Genomic DNA, 20,088 nt, shown 5'->3' with positions numbered 1-20,088 from the left:
ATTACTCTAACATACATCCCACCCAGAAAATGGACAGCAGCCAAAGAAGAATTTCAGGAGTTCATGTTAACCAATTCACTTTCGGGCCCTTACAACCTCTTATGCGGCGACCTCAACCTACATTTAGAGAATCCAGATCTACCGGAATCCATCGAATGCTGGTCCTTTCTAACCTCCCTAAGCTTCCCTCACTCCCCTCCAATATCAACCCACACAAAAGGCCACCAACTGGACATTGTATCCCTGTCTAAATCTCATTCAGCAAACCCTACGATCTGATGGACATCAGCAACCTGGTCAGACTCACTTTGGTCTGACCACAAAATATGCAACTTCGAGTTGGAATGGCAACAGACATCAACCACAACGAAAGCTAAACACAATCCCACATTATTTAAAACAAGTAGAGGCAAACTCAACCCCGTAGAATTCTGGTCTCACTATGACATTACCCACAACCACGATGAGGACCCTAACCTCTTCATGAACTCCTGGATCTCCACCAGCATCCAAATCCTAAACGTAATGGCCCCAATGAAGAAAAGAAGGTTCAGACCTAGAAACCTATCGGGCTGGTTTGACCCAGAGCTCCTTGGGATAAAGAGAGAACTTAGAAGATTAGAAAGGAAGTGGATAAAGTTAGGAACTCCAGAATCCAAAGACGCCTGGCGCCAAAAGCTAGCTAACTACAAAAACACCATCTCTAAAAAGAAAAAAACCTTCTACGCCAACATTATAGGCAACACCTCCTTAAACAGCAACAAACTATTCAAACTAGTCAACGACCTGTTCGACACCCACCCCTACACAAACCTAGCAGAAGACTCAACGATCACAGCAGACGCCCTGGCCACTTTTTTCAACTCAAAAATATCTAATTCAAGACTCGCCCTTACAAGCTCACAAGACTCCCACTGGAACTACTCCATCCTCCAGGACCATGTCCCTTCCTCCAAAGCCGACATGAGCTGGCCCTACTTCAAGGAAACTGACTGGCAAACATTTACCAAGTACTACAACAAATATGCGAAATCTTACTGCAAACTAGACCCCTGCCCCCCATACGTGATGAAATCTGCCCCCATTACCTTCAAAACCAAACTTCTAAGCTGGATTAATCTACAATTATCCGCTGGGAAATTCCCAGAAGACCTGGGCCAAATTATTATTACCCCTATAAAAAAGAACAAAAAAGAAGCATCCAACATCATCTCCAACTACAGACCTGTTGCAAACATCCCTCTGGCTGTTAAATTAATGGAAGGCCTAGTAAATACTAACCTAAACAATTACCTAGACAAATTCAACTTACTTCATCCCAACCAATCTGGTTTCAGACCCGGCTTCAGCACCAAAACTGTAATGGCCTCCCTCCTAAACTCTCTACACTCTCTCCTGAGTCAAGGCTCCAACGCTTTGATCCTCCAACTGGATCTAAGTAGTGCCTTTGACCTAGTTGACCACCCCATCATGCTGAACTGTCTGGAATCAATAGGCATCTCAGGAAACACCCTTACCTGGTTCCGAGGATTCTTTGAATTCAGATCCTATCAAGTACTCAAAGAAGACAAACTCTCCTTCAGCTGGAACAACAACTGCGGACTTCCCCAAGGCTCCCCGCTATCACCGACCCTCTTCAACATCTACCTCATCTCACTGGGTCACCTATTACAGAGCTTAAATCTCACCTTCCACATTTACGCTGACGACATCACCGTCGTTCTCCCACTATCCGATATCTCACCAAATTTCATCATTCACCTAGCCAATATCCTAAACCAAATAGAACTTTGGATGAAGGCCTTCAAACTCAAACTGAACACAGAAAAAACCAAATTCTTCCTAGCCTCTCCCAACGAGCAGATTAAAGACAACATGATCCAAGTGAACGGCAAAAATTACGAAATTGCCCAATCTATTAAAATACTAGGGATTACCCTTGACAGACATCTAACACTAGAAAAACACACTGATCTAATGTTCAAAAAATGCATCTCTACTCTTTGGAAACTTCGCACTATCAAAAAATTCTTTGACGAGTCATCCTTTCGTCTACTAGTACAAGCCTCCATCCTGAGTACTCTGGACTACTGCAACATCATATTTTTGGGAGCTTACAAAAAGTCACTCCACAAGCTAAGACTAATCCAGAACACAGCAGTCCGCCTCGTCTTCGGGCTAAAAAAATGGGAATATATCTCCCCATATCTCCAAATTCTTCACTGGCTGCCAGTAGAATCCAGAATACTTTTCAAGTTCGCCTGCATCAGTTTCAAAGCAATCTTTGAATGCTTCCAACTTACCTAGCTTCCCAAATCCTCACCAACTGCCCACAAAAGATCTCCCGCAGAACTAACCTCTTCACTTACCCATCCCTGAAATCATGTCACTACATGAAGTACCTAGACAGAATGCTTTCATTCCAAGCAGCCAAACTGAACACATGGATAGCAAAACCAATACTCGAGGCCACATCATACACTGACTTCAGAAAGTCTCTGAAGACCCGTCTCTTCAACACCACCTAAGTTTCTCCCCCTCATCCAGCTATATCCCCTCCAAATGCCCACCCCACCCTTCTTCCACGGGAAAACTTTTGAAGCTGTTGCTCTCTTTCTAAAGATATTCCCCTGATGCAGCCACTTGGCGAAACAGGGCCTGTCGGGAATACTAAGCTCATTCTTTGAAAAGTGTGTTTGGTTCCATATTGGAGCAACGGATATTTCATTCCACTGCTTGTGGGAGATGAATGCAAGATAAGTGCAAGTTTTTACAGTTTTTTGCTGTTTTTTTGCAGTTTAATTGGTGTATTTTAAACTGTATCTTTATGAATCTCTTCCATGGAGTTTTTGGACCAGGGATGTGTTTTGTATGGCAGTTTGTAACTGAACATATAATTTCTTAGTTGTTTCCTTGAAACACTGAGGTCTTTTTCTCCATGTTAGTTACTTGCCTTTCTGCCTGTTACCTTCCACTGTTAGCAGCTCTATTCTGAATATTTGCTGGTTATTTTTTAACATGATTTACATACATAATATACATAACTAGTCTTTAAGCCCGTTACATTAACGGGTGCTAGAAAATGTGTGTGTCTGTATTTATTTCTTTCTCTCTCTCCTTAGCCATTTCTGTATTTCTTTCTGTCTTTCTTTTTCCTTGGCTGTCCACCATCACCCCTTGCCTGCTCCCCCTGTCCATTCTCCCTTTTTTTCCCCCTGTGTCCACCACCACTCCTTCACTGCTCCCCTTATCCAGCAGTAGCCCTTCTCCCTTTGTTTTAACTCCCCCCCTGTCCAGCAGCACCTCTTTCCTGCTCCCCTTGTCCAGCAGTAGACCTCCCTTACTTTTTCTGCCCCCCCTGTCCATCAGCACCTCTTTTCTACTCCCCCTGTCCAGCATTAGGCCTCCCTTCCTTTTTTTGCCCCCCCCTTCCATCAGCACCTCTTCCCCTGTCCAGCAGTACATCTTTTCTGTTCCCCCTGTCCAGCAGTAGGCCTCCCTTCCTTTTTCTTCCGCCCCTGTCCATCAGCACCTCTTTTCTACTCTCTCTGTCCAGCAGTAGGCCTCCCTTCCTTTTTTTTTGCCCCCTCCCCTGTCCATAAGCACCTCTTCTCCTGTCCAGCAGTAGGCCTCCCTTTCTTTTTCTGCCCTCCCTGTCCAGCAGCACCTCTTTTCCACTCCCCCTGTCCAGCAGTAGGTCTCCCTTCCTTTTTTTTGCCCCCTCCCCTGTCCATAAGCACATCTTCCGTTGTCCAGCAGTACCTCTTTTCTGTTCCCCCTATCCAGCAGTAGGCCTCCCTTCCTTTTCCTGCCCCCCCTGTCCAGCAGCACCTCTTTTCTACTCCCCTTGTCTAGCAGTAGGCCTCCCCCACATCCATCAGCACCTCTTCCCATGTCCAGCAGCAACCCTTATCTCCACCGACATCTGCCTGAAGCCCACACCGACATTCACAGTCTGGGATGTGGGTGGTCAAGAAATGATCAGAATCCTGTGGAAACACTATTTCATAAACACGGATGGACTGGTGTTTGTGGTGGACAGTTCAGATTCTCAAAGGTTCTCTGAAGCTAAAGAAGAACTGGAAGCCATTCTAGAAGATGTTGAAATGAAGGGTTTTCCCTTTGTGATCCTGGCCATCAAAGGTTCTCTGAAGCCAAAGAAGAACTGGAAGCCATCCTAGAAGATGTTGAAATGAAGGGTGTTCCCTTTGTGATCCTGGCCAACAAACAGGACCTGCCCGGAGCCAGACGACCCCAGGAACTGGTGGAGGAGCTGGAACTAAGGAAGCAAAGAGGGTATGAATGGCACGTGCAAGGCTGCTTTGCCACCAGTGAGGAGGGGCTGGTGGAGGGACTGGAGAAGCTCTTTGAACTGGTGAAGCAGCGCAAGAAACCTAGAGAGAGGTCTGTCACTGTCAGCCGGATTTAGCACGGCCGTTTCACTGCGGGTCATTTCATTGCAGCCACACTGTAAAGGCCACGCTGAATCATCTCATTCCGTGATGGCAGCAGTGAGGCGGCACTCTGGCGGTGAGTGATGGCAAGGGGGGAGTTGCTCCATGTTCTGGCCTGCCTTCGTGTTCGAAAATCGAATTCGGCACGGAGGCACACCTCACGGCGCCAGGAATCACGAAGTTTCAAGAGCACATGCGCGCTCTAGGGTTTTATTATTATAGATACTGCTCCACTGCTGCAATCACCTCTAAATCACTCAAATTGTTGCCCTATCAAACTCTTTTTAGGTTTGGAAACAGAAAATAGTCAGATGGAGCAAGATCTGGTAAGTAGGATGGATGGTTTATGCACTGAAACCCCAACTGCATCAAAACATCCATCGTTTTGCCAGCCTTGTGAGCAGGTACGTTGTTTTAACAACTTTCCACAGCTTCCCTCTCCTTTATTTTCTTTCAATTCCTCCTTTAATCGGCACAGCAAGTTGCAGTAGTATTCTGCATTAATTGTTTGGCCCCTTGGAAGATAGTCATTACAACACCTTTCTGATCCCAAAACACATTGGCCATGACCTTTCCTGCTGACTTTTGGATCTTGAGTTTCCTTGGCCTTGGAGAACCTGAGTGCTGCCATTGCATGGACTGTTGTTTTCTCTCAGGAACATAATAGTGTAACCATGTTTCATGAACAGTAACTAGTCGTTCCAAAAAGTTGTCGCCAGCTTGCTGAAAATGCTGCAAAATCAACTTGAAAGTGTCCACTCAATGTCTTTTCTCATCAGAATTCAAACAATTTGGGCACCCACTTGGCTGACAGCTTCTGCATATCCAGTTGTTCGTGGATTATGCACCCGACATGTTCCCTAGATATCTGTAGTGTCTCAGCAATTGTTTTAGCTGATATTTGCTGATATGCCAAAATCATGCTATGGGCCTGGACAACAGTTTCAGAAGTTGACACTGTTTGAGTCCTCCCAGACCTTGCTGCATCTTCGTTCTCAAAATCTCCTTGCTGAAAGTTTGCACACCACTTCTTCACTGTTTAGTATGATGGGCATTTATCACTCAATGTTTGCATCATACATTAATGGATTTCCTTTGGAGGTTTCTTCTGCTGGAATGGGAACTTCATGACTGCTTAGAGTTCCACACTTGAAAAATTCACAGTTTTCGTTGACATGGTTCAATCAATAATCTGAAATAATGTTCAAAACATAGCATTATGATTCTACAAATTGGCACTTTGCAAAATAAAATAACACTCTTCAACTACAGTGTCAAAATAATGCTCAGACTTTAGGAAGTTGGTTGGCTGAGAACTTTTCAATACATCACAAACATTACAAAACTGTTAGCAGACCCACTATCCTTTAAATCAGAAAGGACAAATTTATCATCCATTCTAATAAAATGTTTTAAAATACAAGTGAGCTTTTAGTAGCATTTAAAAATATTTCAAATTATTGCATAATCTTAAAGAACCTGGTAAAGCATTCCATAAATGTGGACCAAAAGCCACCAAAAGCTTTAAACCATGTTTTCATATAGTGTATCTCATTTGCTGATCTAATGGATAATCTCATTGTTGACTGCAATCACAAGGATCAATTTTCACACATATTTCTTCAGCATTTGAATCAAGAAACCAGGTTGCTGCACCATAAATCACTTGATGAATAATTGTCAAGTTTGAAATTTATTGGTTTCTTGATATACCGTCTATCTAAACGGTTTACAATAAAATATTATATATAAAAATAAAAACAGTATATAAAATGACTAGAAATGTGAAAATCTCTTTTTCCTCTGTTTAAAGCTTTAGAGCAATAGCAGAGAGATGCAAACCAAAGTATCAGTTTGTATTCTGCGCAGGCATTACTAGGCAGGTATTGCCTTTCAGGTGAAATTTGCTTATTTCTGCTGTATCAAGATTATAAATCGGTGCCAATCAACACAGCAAGTTTCATTAAAACAAAAAATCTAAAGTGGCATGGAGGAGCGGCCTAGTGGTTAGGGCTGCAGCCTCAGCACCCTATGGTTGCAGCTTCAAGTCCAGCGCTGCTCCTTGTGATGCTAGGCAAGTCACTTAACACTCCATTACCCCAGGTGCGTTAGCTAGATTGTGAGCTGGAGAGCTGCTTGGGAACAGGGACGACGGGAATCCCATGGGACCCATGGGTTCCCCCTTCAGGTCGCGGGGATCCCATGGGGATGCTCCCTCGGGTCGTGGGGATCCCATGGGGACGCCCCTTGTGGTCTTTGGGATCCCGCGGGGTTCTATGCAACTCGAGCCGTGAGGCTCGTCTTCTTTTCCTACCTGCCCAGCAGCAGCACACATAGCCGACCGGAAGTTTTCCCCGATGTCAGCGCTGACGTCTGAGGGAGGGCTTAAGCAAAGCCCTCCCTCCCTCTGACATCAGGGCAGACTTCGGTTGGCTATGTGTGCTGCTGCAGGGCAAGCAGGAAATAGAAGATGAGCCTCGCGGCTCCAGCTACGTCCCAGAGCTTCATTTGGATGAGAAAGTTGCTGGCAGATGAGGGCTGGACACGAACATGGGAGGCAAATGCAGGACACAGAAAGGGTCGAACGTGGGAGGCAAATGAGGGACAGAAGGAGGTTGAACATGGGAGGCAAATGCGGAACACAAAAGGGGGAAGGGAGTGCGTTTTTTTACACAAGGCATGAACTTGGGAGAGAGGATGGAGGAAGGGAGGGAAAGAGATGCTGAGGTGGGGGAGGGAGTGCGTTTTTGGACACAAGGCATAAACTTTGGAGAGAGGATAGAGGAAGGGAGGGAAAGAGATGCTGAGGTGGGGTAGGGAATAGAAAGGGAGAATTGGGCATGGGTGTGTCAGTGAGAAGGAAAGATGGTTGTGTACACGGGAATGGAAGAAAGTTGAATTTTTGGTCATAGGGAGGGAGTGAGGTACAGATGAGAGGGAGAAATATTGTGGTGGAAAGGGAACAGTGGGACAGATTGAAATGGATGCAAGAGGGAGGAATGTTGGACATGGTGAAGGGAATGGAGGGAGAGATGTGGCATGGTGCTGGAGAGGGGTGATAGAAGGAGAAATGTTGGGCATGGGGCTGGTGGGCAGGGGCGAAAGATGAGAAAGGGATCAATGCTGGACCATGGTAGGAGGAACCAATGGACAACAACAGAAGAATTTATAGAAGATGGGAAAGCGGAAAAAAGAAACTAGGCCCAACTTTATGGAAAAATAAGTCTCCAGATAACAAAGATAAAAACAGAATTTATTGACTAAATTATGTTAGCTTTGGGAAATGTATATAGTAGATGTCTTTGTATTGTGTCCAAAAGAAAAGGAAATGCATTTGTGGTTTTATTTCTACAGTGTTGTGAAGTACTTGCTGACCCTTGCTGTGACTGGTGAGGATCCCCAAGCACCGCCAGCAGAGGACCTCCTCTAGAGACGGCCAGAACTCCCCTCCACCAAGCACAGCAGTCGCTGGCAACATCCATGAGCCACTGAGGTGCCAGCATCTGTGACTCAGGGACCTACTGCTGCTTGGCAAAAGGGACCCCCGGCCAACTGCAAAGGAAGTCCTCAGCTGACAGCTTAGAGGCTCTGGTAGAAACCCTTTAACAAAGTATGTATTCTTCCCAATTAATATTTCCAAATTAATAAAGTATCTTTGCTTATTTGTAAATGGGTCTGTACCAGAGCCTTTAATTCAGTAGCATAATTAAATGAAATAACTATTTCTGAAGTTTCTAGGGGCGGGTGGGGATGGAGGGGATTCCTTGTGGGGGACGGAGGGGATTCCTCGTGGGGACGGAGGGATTCCTCATGGGGATGGGTGGGGATGGAGGGATTCCTCACAGGGATGGGTGGGATTTTGGCGGGGACGGGTGGGATTTCTGTCCCCGCGCAACTCTCTATTGTGAGCCCATCAAGACAGATGGGGAGAAATATTTGAGTACCTGAATGTAAACTGCTTAGGCTATAAGCAGTGTATAAATACTAAAAGAACTAAACAAAATCCAAGAAACATAAAGGTAATGGGCTGCACTAGGTTAGCAGAATTTATATCTTAGCTATTTTTTCAACTTCTATTGTATGAGCCCTGAAATTGTTGGTTTAAGCATAGGAGCTAATGTTTTGAAACAAGTGAGGTGCTAAATTCAAATCAACTAATCTCCTTTTGGATGCATTAGATAAGAGTGCTCATCAGCAGGGATGCTTAAGCACTCGTAGTGCTTGTATTTCTGGGTTTTAGGACAACAGAAGTAATGGTTTGTCAGTGTTATGTCTTAATCTTAGGCATGCTTGAATAATATAGTGTGCTCTGTTTTTGATAAATCTGGAGTAAGCTTCCTTTCATACAACACCAGGGGTTTTGGTTTTCTTCTGGATCCTCCTTTTATTGTAAACTTTGATTTATGGTTTTTATTTATTTAATAGCCTAAGCGGTTTACATTCAGATATTCAAATAGGGTCTCCCTATCCATCCTGGTGGGCTTACAATCTAACGTACCTGGGGTAATGGAGTGTTACGTGACTTACCCAGGGCCACAAGGAGCAACTCTGGGCTTCAACCTGCAACCTCAAGGTGTTGAGGCTGTAACCCTAACCACTAGGTTACTCAAGTTTCAAGTTTTATTTATATTTGATTAATCCTCTACTCCTGGGTTTCTTTTTCCTTAGTATAAGTATATATATATATATATATATGTGTGTGTGTGTGTGTGGTTAATAAAAGTACAGTGTATGCATAGATTTCTTCATGGAAGGGCAATTTTGTTTGGTTATTATGAGAAGCACTTTATTGAAGGACAATGATGTGTTTTCTTTATTTGCAGGATCATTGCCACTATCGAGGATACGTGGAAGGTGTCTCAGATTCACAAGTAGCAGTCAGCACCTGTTTTGGACTCAGGTAATGGAGTCTCTCCAATTTCCCCCACCCCTAAAAATCATAAAGAAATATCTTGCTGGATTACACCAGTGGTATTAAGCCCAGCTTCTTGCTGCACAGTAGTTGCTCTTTATGCGAGAGGCGTGTCCTGTAGGCAATCAGCTGGTGCCAGTTCCTCTCCTTCTCTCTAGTCCTCTTCCTGCTGGCACCCCTCACTGGCGTCTCAGGGGCCCATCTGGAGGGCCTTCATGCATGTGCGGACATCAATGTGAAGACGTCACGCATATGCATCACATCATCACAGTGACATCCATGCATGTTCGGATGCTTCAAGCCATGGCTACTACGTTTAGTGTGCTGCAGCAGCTTGAGAAAATTTGCGGGACACTTCTTTAAGTACTGGGCAGATCTTAAAGGGAATACAGTGTGTTCTCACTATTTGTGCATCCAATATGCCTGATTTCACTTATCCACAGGTGTGCAAATTGTGACAGCTATTCACCATTCATGCCACTGTGTTCGCATATTTGCGGACATGTGCATTTAAAAATCTGTCTCTGCTTTTGCTTCTGAAAATGGCCACCAAGTATCCAACTCCAAAAAGAAAAAACATGCATTAAGGATCCTAACCCTGTTTTTTCCTATAGGATCCATTATTCACTTTCCGTGGTTTTGAAGAACCACATGTATGGCTGAAGGGTAACATCTATTTTCCCATAGATGCATTGTTTTGTTCACGAATTTGTGGTCATGAAGATTTTCGGGAAACATACTGCTGCAAATAGTGAGAACGCACTATAATCTCTTTTGCTCTCTTCTCAAAGTATGAGGTATTGATCACTACGTTTGTTAGACTAGTAACTATTGATGAGGATGGGCTTCTGAGGTGGGTAGCATGGGATGTTGATTATTTTGGGGGTTTTGCCAGGTATTAGTGACCTGGAATGACCACCATGAGGATGGGCTACTGGAATAGATGGACCATTTGTCTGACCCAGTAAGGCTATTCTTATGTTCTTATATTTGATCAAATTGTATCGAAATGCTATATTACATTTTTGACTAGAGGTTGGAGTTAGGATGAGGAAACCCATAAATGATTCCCTTATAGTGAAGAAATCATTTGTGTACAGGGGGAGGGGGGGAGTGTAGCCATATGGAAATTTAGGCACCATATTATGAGTGCCTGTGTTTTTTCAATAACTAATTCAGTTTTAGTTCTTGGGGGAGGAGAGTGGTCTGTAGCCATTTGTCATTTGCAGCTCTAGTAATTAGAGCTGCCTATGGTTATTTGTAGAGTTGAGGAGTTGAGCTATCTGTACCTGTGATGATAGGGAGTTCAGACAGTGTGCAGATTTGCAGGTTCCAGGAGAGCAGTTAGAAACCCAGGTCATTGGTTCTGTCTGCTTCTGGAAGCACAGCATAATAAAAGCTATTTATTGGATTTCCTTGGGGGAGGGGGCTCAGTGTGAATGACAGATTTAAGATCTGGGCTGGTGCCAAAATTTGTCTTTTGGGGCATCTCCTATCATTTGACTCTTCAAAAAAGGAATGTGGAAAAATAACATCTGAAGAGATGTTAACTGGAAATGAGCAGAAAGGAGATATTTTGTTTATAGTTAGACTGTTCTACAGCATTATCACTGTTCAAGCAACTGTCCTTTCATCAATAGGAAAAGTAAAATTGTGTTCAGCACTTGGTGTGGTCTACTATTGGGGAGAGAGAGAGACATGTCTGATGCGTGCTGGCGTGGGAGTTGGTTCCAGCCCTAGTCCTATTTGCTAGCATTTTGGGAAGGGTTAAGGCAGCCACCTGACTCTGCAGTTACATTATCTTTCATTTTTGTTTGTTTGTTCAGTTTAAGCCACCTGTCCAGTTAAAGCCAACAAGACCTGGATTGTCTAAACGGTGCCAATTTTGAATCATGTGTCAATCGCACAACAATATGTAGAGAATTGTACCAAAAGATAGGCACCAAAAAGATAGGCCAGGGTTTTCAAGGCCTACATTTCTGGTGCCCATCTTTGTCATGAATTGCAACTATGAAGGCACTTTAGGGCAATTCTCATTTCTCATTTAGACTACGTGTCTGGTGCTGGTCACCTTTGAGATATCGCCTGAGCCAGAGGTTTACGTTGATTCATCAAGGGCTCATACTGATGTCCATTATTTAAAGGCCTCTTTCACTTTATCAGACTTCTTATCCCAGGGATTAGGCGTGCTAGCCAATTCTTTAGTGGTGTTACTTCTGGCATTAGCCACACCTATAGTGGTATTAGGCATTGGTAGGTGCCTCCGGAGGCATGATTCTGGCTTCTTTTATTTACAGTATACAAAAAAATATAGCATATAATCCACTCACATGAAGGAGTCTATAATCAGTTTACTTCTAACAATTGTTGTCAATCATACTTTTAATCATATTTTTTCTGCAGGAATAGGTCTCAGTCTAGGAATACTACGATATGTCATTTCATCGACTCTCACTGTCAGCGTAGATACGCTCCACACAGATACTCTATAATTCAATCATTGGCCAAAAACCTGCTTAATATATTTTTACTATTTGTCTTTTACTTCTTTTTATCTTTTTTTTAAAATAAATTCTGACTAAAACTCTGTAACGGGTGTTTAAATATAGACCACTTCAAAGGTTTGAAAAGAGCCAACAGAAAATTACTTATCTTCAGTATTCTGTTTTTCACTCTTATATTTTGTCTGTGCCGTATCAACTTCTGGAACCAGAACCGGAGCTGGCGCGGCCAGCGTTTTGTGGACCGTTAGTATGTCCGCTGCTTCAGGACCAATTATAAGGCACAGTGTGTAGCCTCTCTGTCATTAGTTTTCAAAACCTTTTATTTACACTTTGGTAGGTGCTTTAAATTAGATGTTGCTTGTCATTTCAAACAGCCATTGGGGCGCTGTTTATAGAATTTCCCTCAATAAGTGAGCTTCAGTATTTTCACCATAAAAAAGAATTTTTGAAAAATGAAGTAACAGGACCTTTTCAAGTTCTGCTTTCTTTTTTAAGATGGAATGACCAGAGGATTGCATAATATTCATTAAAATTGTAAAGAAAATGGTAAGAATAATCTAGAATAGAGCTTACCAATCTATTATTGGCCCTGACCATATGGTCTTGGTTGTAGGGTTCCTGGTTATCCTGCTGAGAGACGTCAAAATGATATGCTTATGTACTTTGTTTAGGATCTTGACACTGTTTGGTAAATCCTGATCTAGCAAGTATTATAAAATATATTTACTTTATTGCTCTTGCACGCTGAGGTGAAAAGTTCAGTAGAATAATATAGCCCAGTGTCTAGACATTTCATTACAGTTCTGTGATGATGTGAATATTCTGATTTTTAGGGGGCTACTACATATAGAGAATACAACCTATGGAATTGAACCCCTGGAGTCAACTTCTGATTTCCAGCATCTTATTTATCGCATGGAAAATTTGAAGAAAGAGCCTGCATTGTGTGGCGTAAATAGCAATGATCCTGAGAGGCAGAATGCAGAAGTATTACATCCTCCCAGCATGACTCAGCTCCTAAGGGCAAGTATTTATGTACATTAGAATATAAGAATTGCCATACTGGGACAGACTGAAGGTCTATCAAGCCCAGTATCATATTTCCAACAGTGGCCAACACAGGTTCCAAGTTCCCTAGCTAGATCCCGAGTAGTAAAACATTTTATGCTACTATCCTAGGAATAAGCAGTGGATTTCCCCAAGCCATCTCAATAATGGCCTATGGACTTTTAGGAAATTATCCAAACCCTTTTTAAACCCTGCTATGCTAACTGATCTCACCACATTCTCCAGCATGAATTCCAGAGTTTAATTACACGTTGTGTGAAGAAATATTTTCTCCAGCATGTTTTAAATCTAATACTTAGTAGATTCATTGCATGCCCCCCTAGCCTTAGTATTTTTGGATAGAGTAAACAAGCAATTCACATACCTTTTCCACTCCATTCAGTATTTTATAGACCTCTATTATATCACCCTTGAGCTGTCTCTTTGCCAAGCTGAAAAGCCCTAACCACTTTAGCCTTTCCTCATAGGGAAGTCATCTCATCTCTTTTATCATTTTCGGCACCTCCTGTATCTTTTCTAATTCTGCTATATCTTTTTTGAGATATGGTGACCAGAATTGCACACAGTATTCAAAGTGCGATACAAGGGCATTGTAACATTTTCATCTTTTGTTTTCCATTCCTTTCCTGATAATTCCTAACATTCTATTTTCTTTCTTAGCTGCTACTGCACATTGATCTAAGAGTTTCAACTTCTCCTCAATGATGACACTTAGATCCTTTTCCTGGGCAATGACTCCTAATATGGAACTCTGCATCACCAAACTATAGTTCGGCTTTCTCTTTCCCACATGCATCACTTTGTACTTGTTCACATTAAACGTCATCTGCCATTTTGACGTCCACTCTCCCAGTCTCAGAAGGTCCTCTTGCAATTTTTCACAATCCTTTTACGATTTATCAACTTTGAACAACTGTTGTGTCATCAGCAAATTTAATGATCTCATTAGTTATTCCTATTGCTAGAGCATGCACAGATATGTTAAAAAGCAGCAGTCCTAGCACAGACCCCTGGGGAACCCCAATATTTATGGAAATATATACAGGAATAAGAGAGAATGAAATTTAATCCCACCAAAATACCTCTCCTATGTGATTCTTTAGAAGAAACAGCGATGAATGCTCTTCTCTCAAAAATTGTCTCAAATCTACTCTTTATTAGATTCAAAAGGGGAAGGGGCCTCAGAGCCCCGTGCGTTTTAAGTATGTTCAGTGGCGTACCTAGGGTATGTGGCACCCGGGGCCCATCATTTTTTGACATCCCCCCCCCCATGTAAAAAAATATTTTTTGTAATGACTATGAAACGGAATAAATGGTCAGAATAGAAACAGGCAGTGAAAATTTTCTTTTATTCCAAACATAACATAGCATAAATTATGTCTGAATTGTCATGACATCAGAAGTACATATGGAGTAGTTGCAGGTGATGCTTGGGACAGTTCTGATTGTGTTAGTTCGGTTTTATGTGTTTTTTGAATAGAAGGGTTTTTATTTCTTTTTGAAGGTTTATTGTAGTCTGTGGTCGAGGTCAATAGGTTGTAGAGTTGGGGGTCGAGTGTTGCAGCTCGAATGGTTAGGAGGTTGTCGAACAGTTTAGTAGTATGTGAAAGCTTGAAATCTTTTGGTTGGTCCTCGACACTTTCTTGTATTTACACTGCGACGTTGTACATAAAAAAGGCTGTGGAGACCCCTGATCTAGAGTCTTGGCCATTGGATATAGTAAGGATGAACATTAGAAAATGGCTAGTGCTGTGTAGTAAATAATTTGTTTGGCAAGAAAGCAGAGAGGCTGGATCTACCATAGAGGACCAAGTATCCACCTTACAAGATCTAATCTAATCTCATGCATTTATTAATCTGCTTAATCCCATTGATGTACAAAGTGGCTCACAAATAAATCACAAAATATATAAAACATCATACTAGTCCAAATGGTTCACAATGAGGAACACACTAAACATGACAGCCTTATATAAGGACAGACACTAAACATGACAGCCTTATATAAGGAGTGATGCAGAAAGTTACTTTCATGAGCATTTTCTGAAGACAAAACAGGATGAAGAATCACTGATGGGCGATGACACTGATTGAGGCCTGACTCAGAGACATTTCCAGTGTTCTCTTTCTAGAAGCTTTCAGAACCAAGTAACCATGTATGCACACATTCCTTCTGCCCGCCATCGCTGTATGGGGCCAGACAGTCTCTAGTTTTCCACACGGTCATGTCATCTTGATCTCAGCTCTTGCCTTGGGGTAAGTTTCTTTAAATGGGTTATTTTTGTGCATACCATGACAATGTATTTCGCTCCTAAGCCCAAGGTTTATAGAGTAACCTCAGACTCTCAAATTCACGGGCAGAGCTTTCCACAGTATGCGCATTGTGTCAAAGAGAGCTGCTTTCTGGAGTTCATAGGATGTAACAGGTATAGGCAATTTATCCAGGTGTGCTTAGAGATTCTTTTTGCTCAAGTCTCTATGCACCCAAAATGATGGGAAATATTTCTATCTTTCTGCCACATTTTCATGGTCTTGGACTGCATTTCTTGGTACTTGAGGATCTTCTCTCTCACTCTACTGAGCTGCTTGGTGGTCCAGCAGGGTGGAGTGTGGCCCTTTCGCTCCAGCTTCCTTGTGGCTGCTTTCTGGAATGGCTACCGCGACCTCTCATAGTATTACTGGAAATGCCACAAGCACCTGGGAAATGTTGCGGCAGCCTTTTTCGAGGGCAGCCGTGGTGGCGGGGCAGGAGAGGGAGGGATGCACTCCTACCACAAAGCCCCCTGGTGGACCACTAGGTACCTCGGGGGGCTGGGTGGGCTACCTTAAATATGGTGAGTGGAGGGGGCGGGGGTATTTTAGGGTTGAGCTGCCATGAGAGGGCCATGCTCCTGCTCCCCTAGATTCCACCCCCCCCCCAATTGGACTGTGCCCAGGAAGGCCCTTGGGAGAAATTGTGGGTTGGGATGGAGAAAAAAGCCTTGGCTATGGGTTTGGGGAGGAGGGAGTGAGAGAATGAGAGAGTGAGAAACGAGAGGTGCAGAGTAGAGAGTTGTGCGGGGACAGAAATCCCACCCGTCCCCACCAGTGTCCCCGCAAGGAATCCCTGCCCGTCCCTGCAAGGAATCCCCTCCATCTCCCCATAAAAATTGCCTGTCTCCATAAAAAGCAGCAATTGCTTCTGACAGTTTTGATTTTTTTTTTTTTAAAGTCTTAATTTATTTAAACCAACAATAAAATACAAAATAAATAACAGTGAACAGAAATAAGAAATGCATAAATCACTGGAAAGAATTAGAATAGAGATTAGGTCATGTGACTGAAGGGTTGTCCATTTTTTGTTAAAAGAAATGAGTTGAATTTTTTGGCACTATAAAGCTTATATCTTTAGAGCAAACAAATCTGGTTCCAGGTATAGGTAGCTTGTGAGAGGTCCTTTCAAGATCCACAAATGGTTTTTAATGCAGCAATGAATAGAGAATCAAACAATACAGCATCAAATTCATTTAAAGCAGAATTGAGAGAGGCTCTTTTCAGGACAATGGTTGCATAAGAAAAATGTGCCAAAACTGTACTGGAAACTCAAAATAAACTCAGCAAGTACAGTAAAACCTTGGATTGCAAGTGCTTTGCAAGACAAGCAAAATATTTGATTAAATTTTAACTTGATATACAAGCAATGTCTTGCAATACAAGTACATACAGTATACACACGTGCCACGTCATCACAACTGAGCCGATGGTTGTTCTCTCTCTGACGCTACGGGAGCGTAGTAACTGTTCTAAACGAATGAGGTCTTGCAATACAGGTACGTATGGTATTTTGTATTAAAGTTTTTGGGTTGTGAAACAAATTGTCTGAGTTTCCGTTAGTTCCTATGGGAAAATTTGCTTTGATATACGAGTGCTTTAGATTACAAGCATGCTTCTGGAACGAATTATGCTCACAAACCAAGGTTTTACTGTACTTCATTTTGTACTAAACACAATTGGTGGCATAACCATGAGATAGGGCTGGGCCTCCCACTTTGAGTTTAGCCCCCCTCAAAATGAACATTTCCCTTGCTGTAGCTGGTGGGACATTTTGGTTTTCCATCATCTTGTTCCCAGTTTTTGCTTTTGTCTATCTTCTACTAATTATCTTTCCAGGCCTCGGGAATCCCAGTTCCATCCCCGTGGGAGTCCTGTGAGCCTGGGGGATTCCTGTTCCCGTGCAGACCTCTAGTACAGATACCTAAGGGAGAGTGGGACCTGGCTTGGCCGCTATTGGAAAAAGGGTACTGGGCTTGATGCACCTTCAGTCTGTTCCAGTATGGCAATTCTTATGTTCTTAAATACTTTTAAGTCACTGATTTTTTTTTTTTTTGTCTTTCAATCTGTAAATTAATTCAATTTGAGGATAATTTTCATATATTGTTTCCTGTTTCAGAGAAAAAGAGCTATCCTGCCTCAGACCAGATATGTGGAGCTGTTTTTGGTTGTAGACAAAGACAGGGTAAGTTTGCCTGGGATTTTTTTTTCTCAATGTGAAAAAGATACCACACTATTCTCACAATGTTTTCCAGGTACGGATGTCTTACTTTTTTCTTGGGTTAAATTTGATGCCTTTCTTTTGCATACATATTCATGTACACTAGCCCCTGGTGCGAAATTATTCTCCACAGAACTCTGCCTATTATGAGCCATGGAGGGAACACATACAGAAGTCCTTCCCGTGGCCACAACTTAGGACATCCAAGCTAGCACTTCCTGGCTTGTAACATTGGCTGAAAAAACGAGCCGCTTTCTTGTTGGTTGCTGACAGACTTACAGTTTGATAACTCTGTTGAGCAATACCTTGTTCCAAAAGGACAGGCTTGAGGTTTGAAACTGCCATCGAGCACCCCTCCAAAGTGTCAATAAACAGCTCACTTCTCACTGAATCTGCGCTTCGGACTGCAATGGCACTCATCCCTGTAGGCTATGGCGGTATTGTTCGATGAAGAGGGGTTTAACAAAGTTATATCGCCACTTCTGCTTGCGGAGAACTCCGCATACAAAGTTGCAGACTGCAGGGGTGTGGAAGCCACTGTAGCACTGAAATCTTCAAGGGTCTTTGAGTAGGGTTGGAGGGAGGTTTATGTTTGCTGCCTTTTCTCTTTTTCCCCATCGCAGAGGCAAAGAGATAACTCAGGCTACGAAAAACAAGTTCAAGTGTTCAGTCGACTTGATTCACCTTTGTTGTTTCTTTTCAATTATGAATTTGTATTTCTGTGTTTCAGTTTATTTGGAATAGGTGTTTCTAAATTGTGTATGTACTTTGTGAACCACTTAGGTCTTAAGCGGGATATAAATTCTTAAATAAATCAATAAATGTTTAAAATAAAATACTGTAAGCAATGTTGCTTTTGAGAAGTCTGATTCTTAGTACAACATAGGTGGTTCTTGCTCATGAAAGAGAGATTTCACAAATGTTTTGCCTAGCTAACTATAATTTTTATTTCTCACCCCACCCTACCTCCAATATCCCTCTTCTTATAGTATGATCTATTCGGCCAAAACCAGACTGCGGTGAGGGACCAGATGGTACAACTTGCGAACTACCTGGATAGTGTAAGCCCTGTTCTGTGTGTTCTGAAACTTTGCAAATACAAAGCAGATAGTCATAGACTTTGCAGCATGTATAAATATAAAGCAGCAATAGGTAGATTTTTTTTATTTTTTAATAATTCATACGATCTCCCTTTAATTCTGATGTGTGATCTGAGGAGATACATTTGATTCTTGATATACCGCCTTTCTGTGGTATTAAAGATCTTGAGAACTCCTTTATCTTGCATGATAATGAATCTAAGTGATCTTGGGGATGATGTTGTGTTATCCTTCATCAGAACCAAATGCAGGTGTGTCATTGATATAGTAAAGACGAAGAAACCATTGGGACTGGACAATAAGCTTTCCACAAGGAGCCATAGGGTTAAAAGTTCAAGAGTTTGTTTATTTTAGTCCAAAATACACAGTAATAAGGACCTGACACAGTACTGTGTTTCGACATAACAATAGGTATGCATCAGGGGTCACTATTTACTGAATGTCGCTGGAAAAAGACGTCACTCTCTTAAAAGAAGGCAAAACATGAATCTTACATTTCTAACTCCTTTGAAGCAACTACTGTAGTGCAAACCAGGCTAGAGAACAACAAGCTGGAGGGCAGAGAGGTGAAGCTGTTGAACCAGCTTGCTGTTCCCTAGCCTGGTTTGCACTGCAGTAGTTGCTTCAAGGAGTTAGAAATGTAAGATTCATGTTTTGTCTTCTTTTAAGAGAGTGATGTCTTTTTTTTTTTTTTTTTTAGCGACATTCAGTAAACAGAGATCCCTGATGCAGACATTGTTAATGTTGAAACACAATACTGTGTCGGGTCCCTATTACTGTGTATTTTGGATTGAAATAAACACTCTTGAACTTTTAACCCTCTGGTTTCTTGTGGAAAGCTTCTTGTCCAGTCCCACTGGTTTCTTTGTCTGTACTATATTTGTGGGTCTTCCTTTTGGTGGAGTTTTTTGTGGAACCTTGTGTCACTGATATATAAATTATCCAACACAAACAGCTGAAGGCAAATGTTCTTCAAAGCTTTATGCAATTGTGAAATCTTAAAACGTGACTATAGCATAGACAACTGAAGAGCAGACAGATTTTTATAAATAGTAACTATTTCATATTTTGCAGTTTTAAGGAACAGTTACCTAAGCCTCAAAAGAGTATTTAAATTCAAGGAGGGCATGTAAAGATAAAAAAACATTTCTTTCCTATTATCTAGAAGTACATATTTCTTTTCTTTCTAAGGCAGTGATTCACAAACCTGTTCTGGAGGCTCCTCAGTCGGGTTTTCAGGATATCTACTGTGAAGATTTGCATGCATTACTTCCACTGCATATAAATCTCTGTCATAAATATTTATTGTGGATATCCTGAAAACTTGACTGGTTGGGGAGCCCCTATCTATACATAATGCTTAGGTGAGAGAATTAACAGTGAGAATGATAAGACAGATATTGATGCTTAGCAGGTAGGGGTATTACGGAGGGAATGATGAGACAGATGGATTTGCAGGTGGGTTGGAGTTTGGAATTGATAGCAGCTTCAAAGAAGTGAGCTTTGAGTTTGGATTTGC

The 20,088-nt window shown here is 42.2% G+C and overlaps 1 protein-coding gene across 1 annotated transcript in view; it reads left to right on the top strand.

Annotated features, from left to right (window-relative positions):
- ADAM9 (ADAM metallopeptidase domain 9) overlaps nucleotides 1-20,088 on the top strand; it is a 155,617-nt gene that overhangs the window by 20,918 nt on the left and 114,611 nt on the right. The window contains exons 5-8 of the mRNA XM_033948056.1: nucleotides 9,278-9,354; nucleotides 12,704-12,893; nucleotides 17,368-17,433; nucleotides 18,459-18,530. Of these exons, the coding sequence (XP_033803947.1) occupies nucleotides 9,278-9,354; nucleotides 12,704-12,893; nucleotides 17,368-17,433; nucleotides 18,459-18,530 (405 nt within the window). The remainder of the gene's footprint in view (nucleotides 1-9,277; nucleotides 9,355-12,703; nucleotides 12,894-17,367; nucleotides 17,434-18,458; nucleotides 18,531-20,088) is intronic.

The sequence above is a fragment of the Geotrypetes seraphini genome, chromosome 6 (genome assembly GCF_902459505.1).
Source record: "Geotrypetes seraphini chromosome 6, aGeoSer1.1, whole genome shotgun sequence".
NCBI lineage: Eukaryota > Metazoa > Chordata > Amphibia > Gymnophiona > Dermophiidae > Geotrypetes > Geotrypetes seraphini.
Note: the sequence above shows the minus strand (reverse complement) of the source record. Positions and strands in the feature narration are given on the sequence as shown.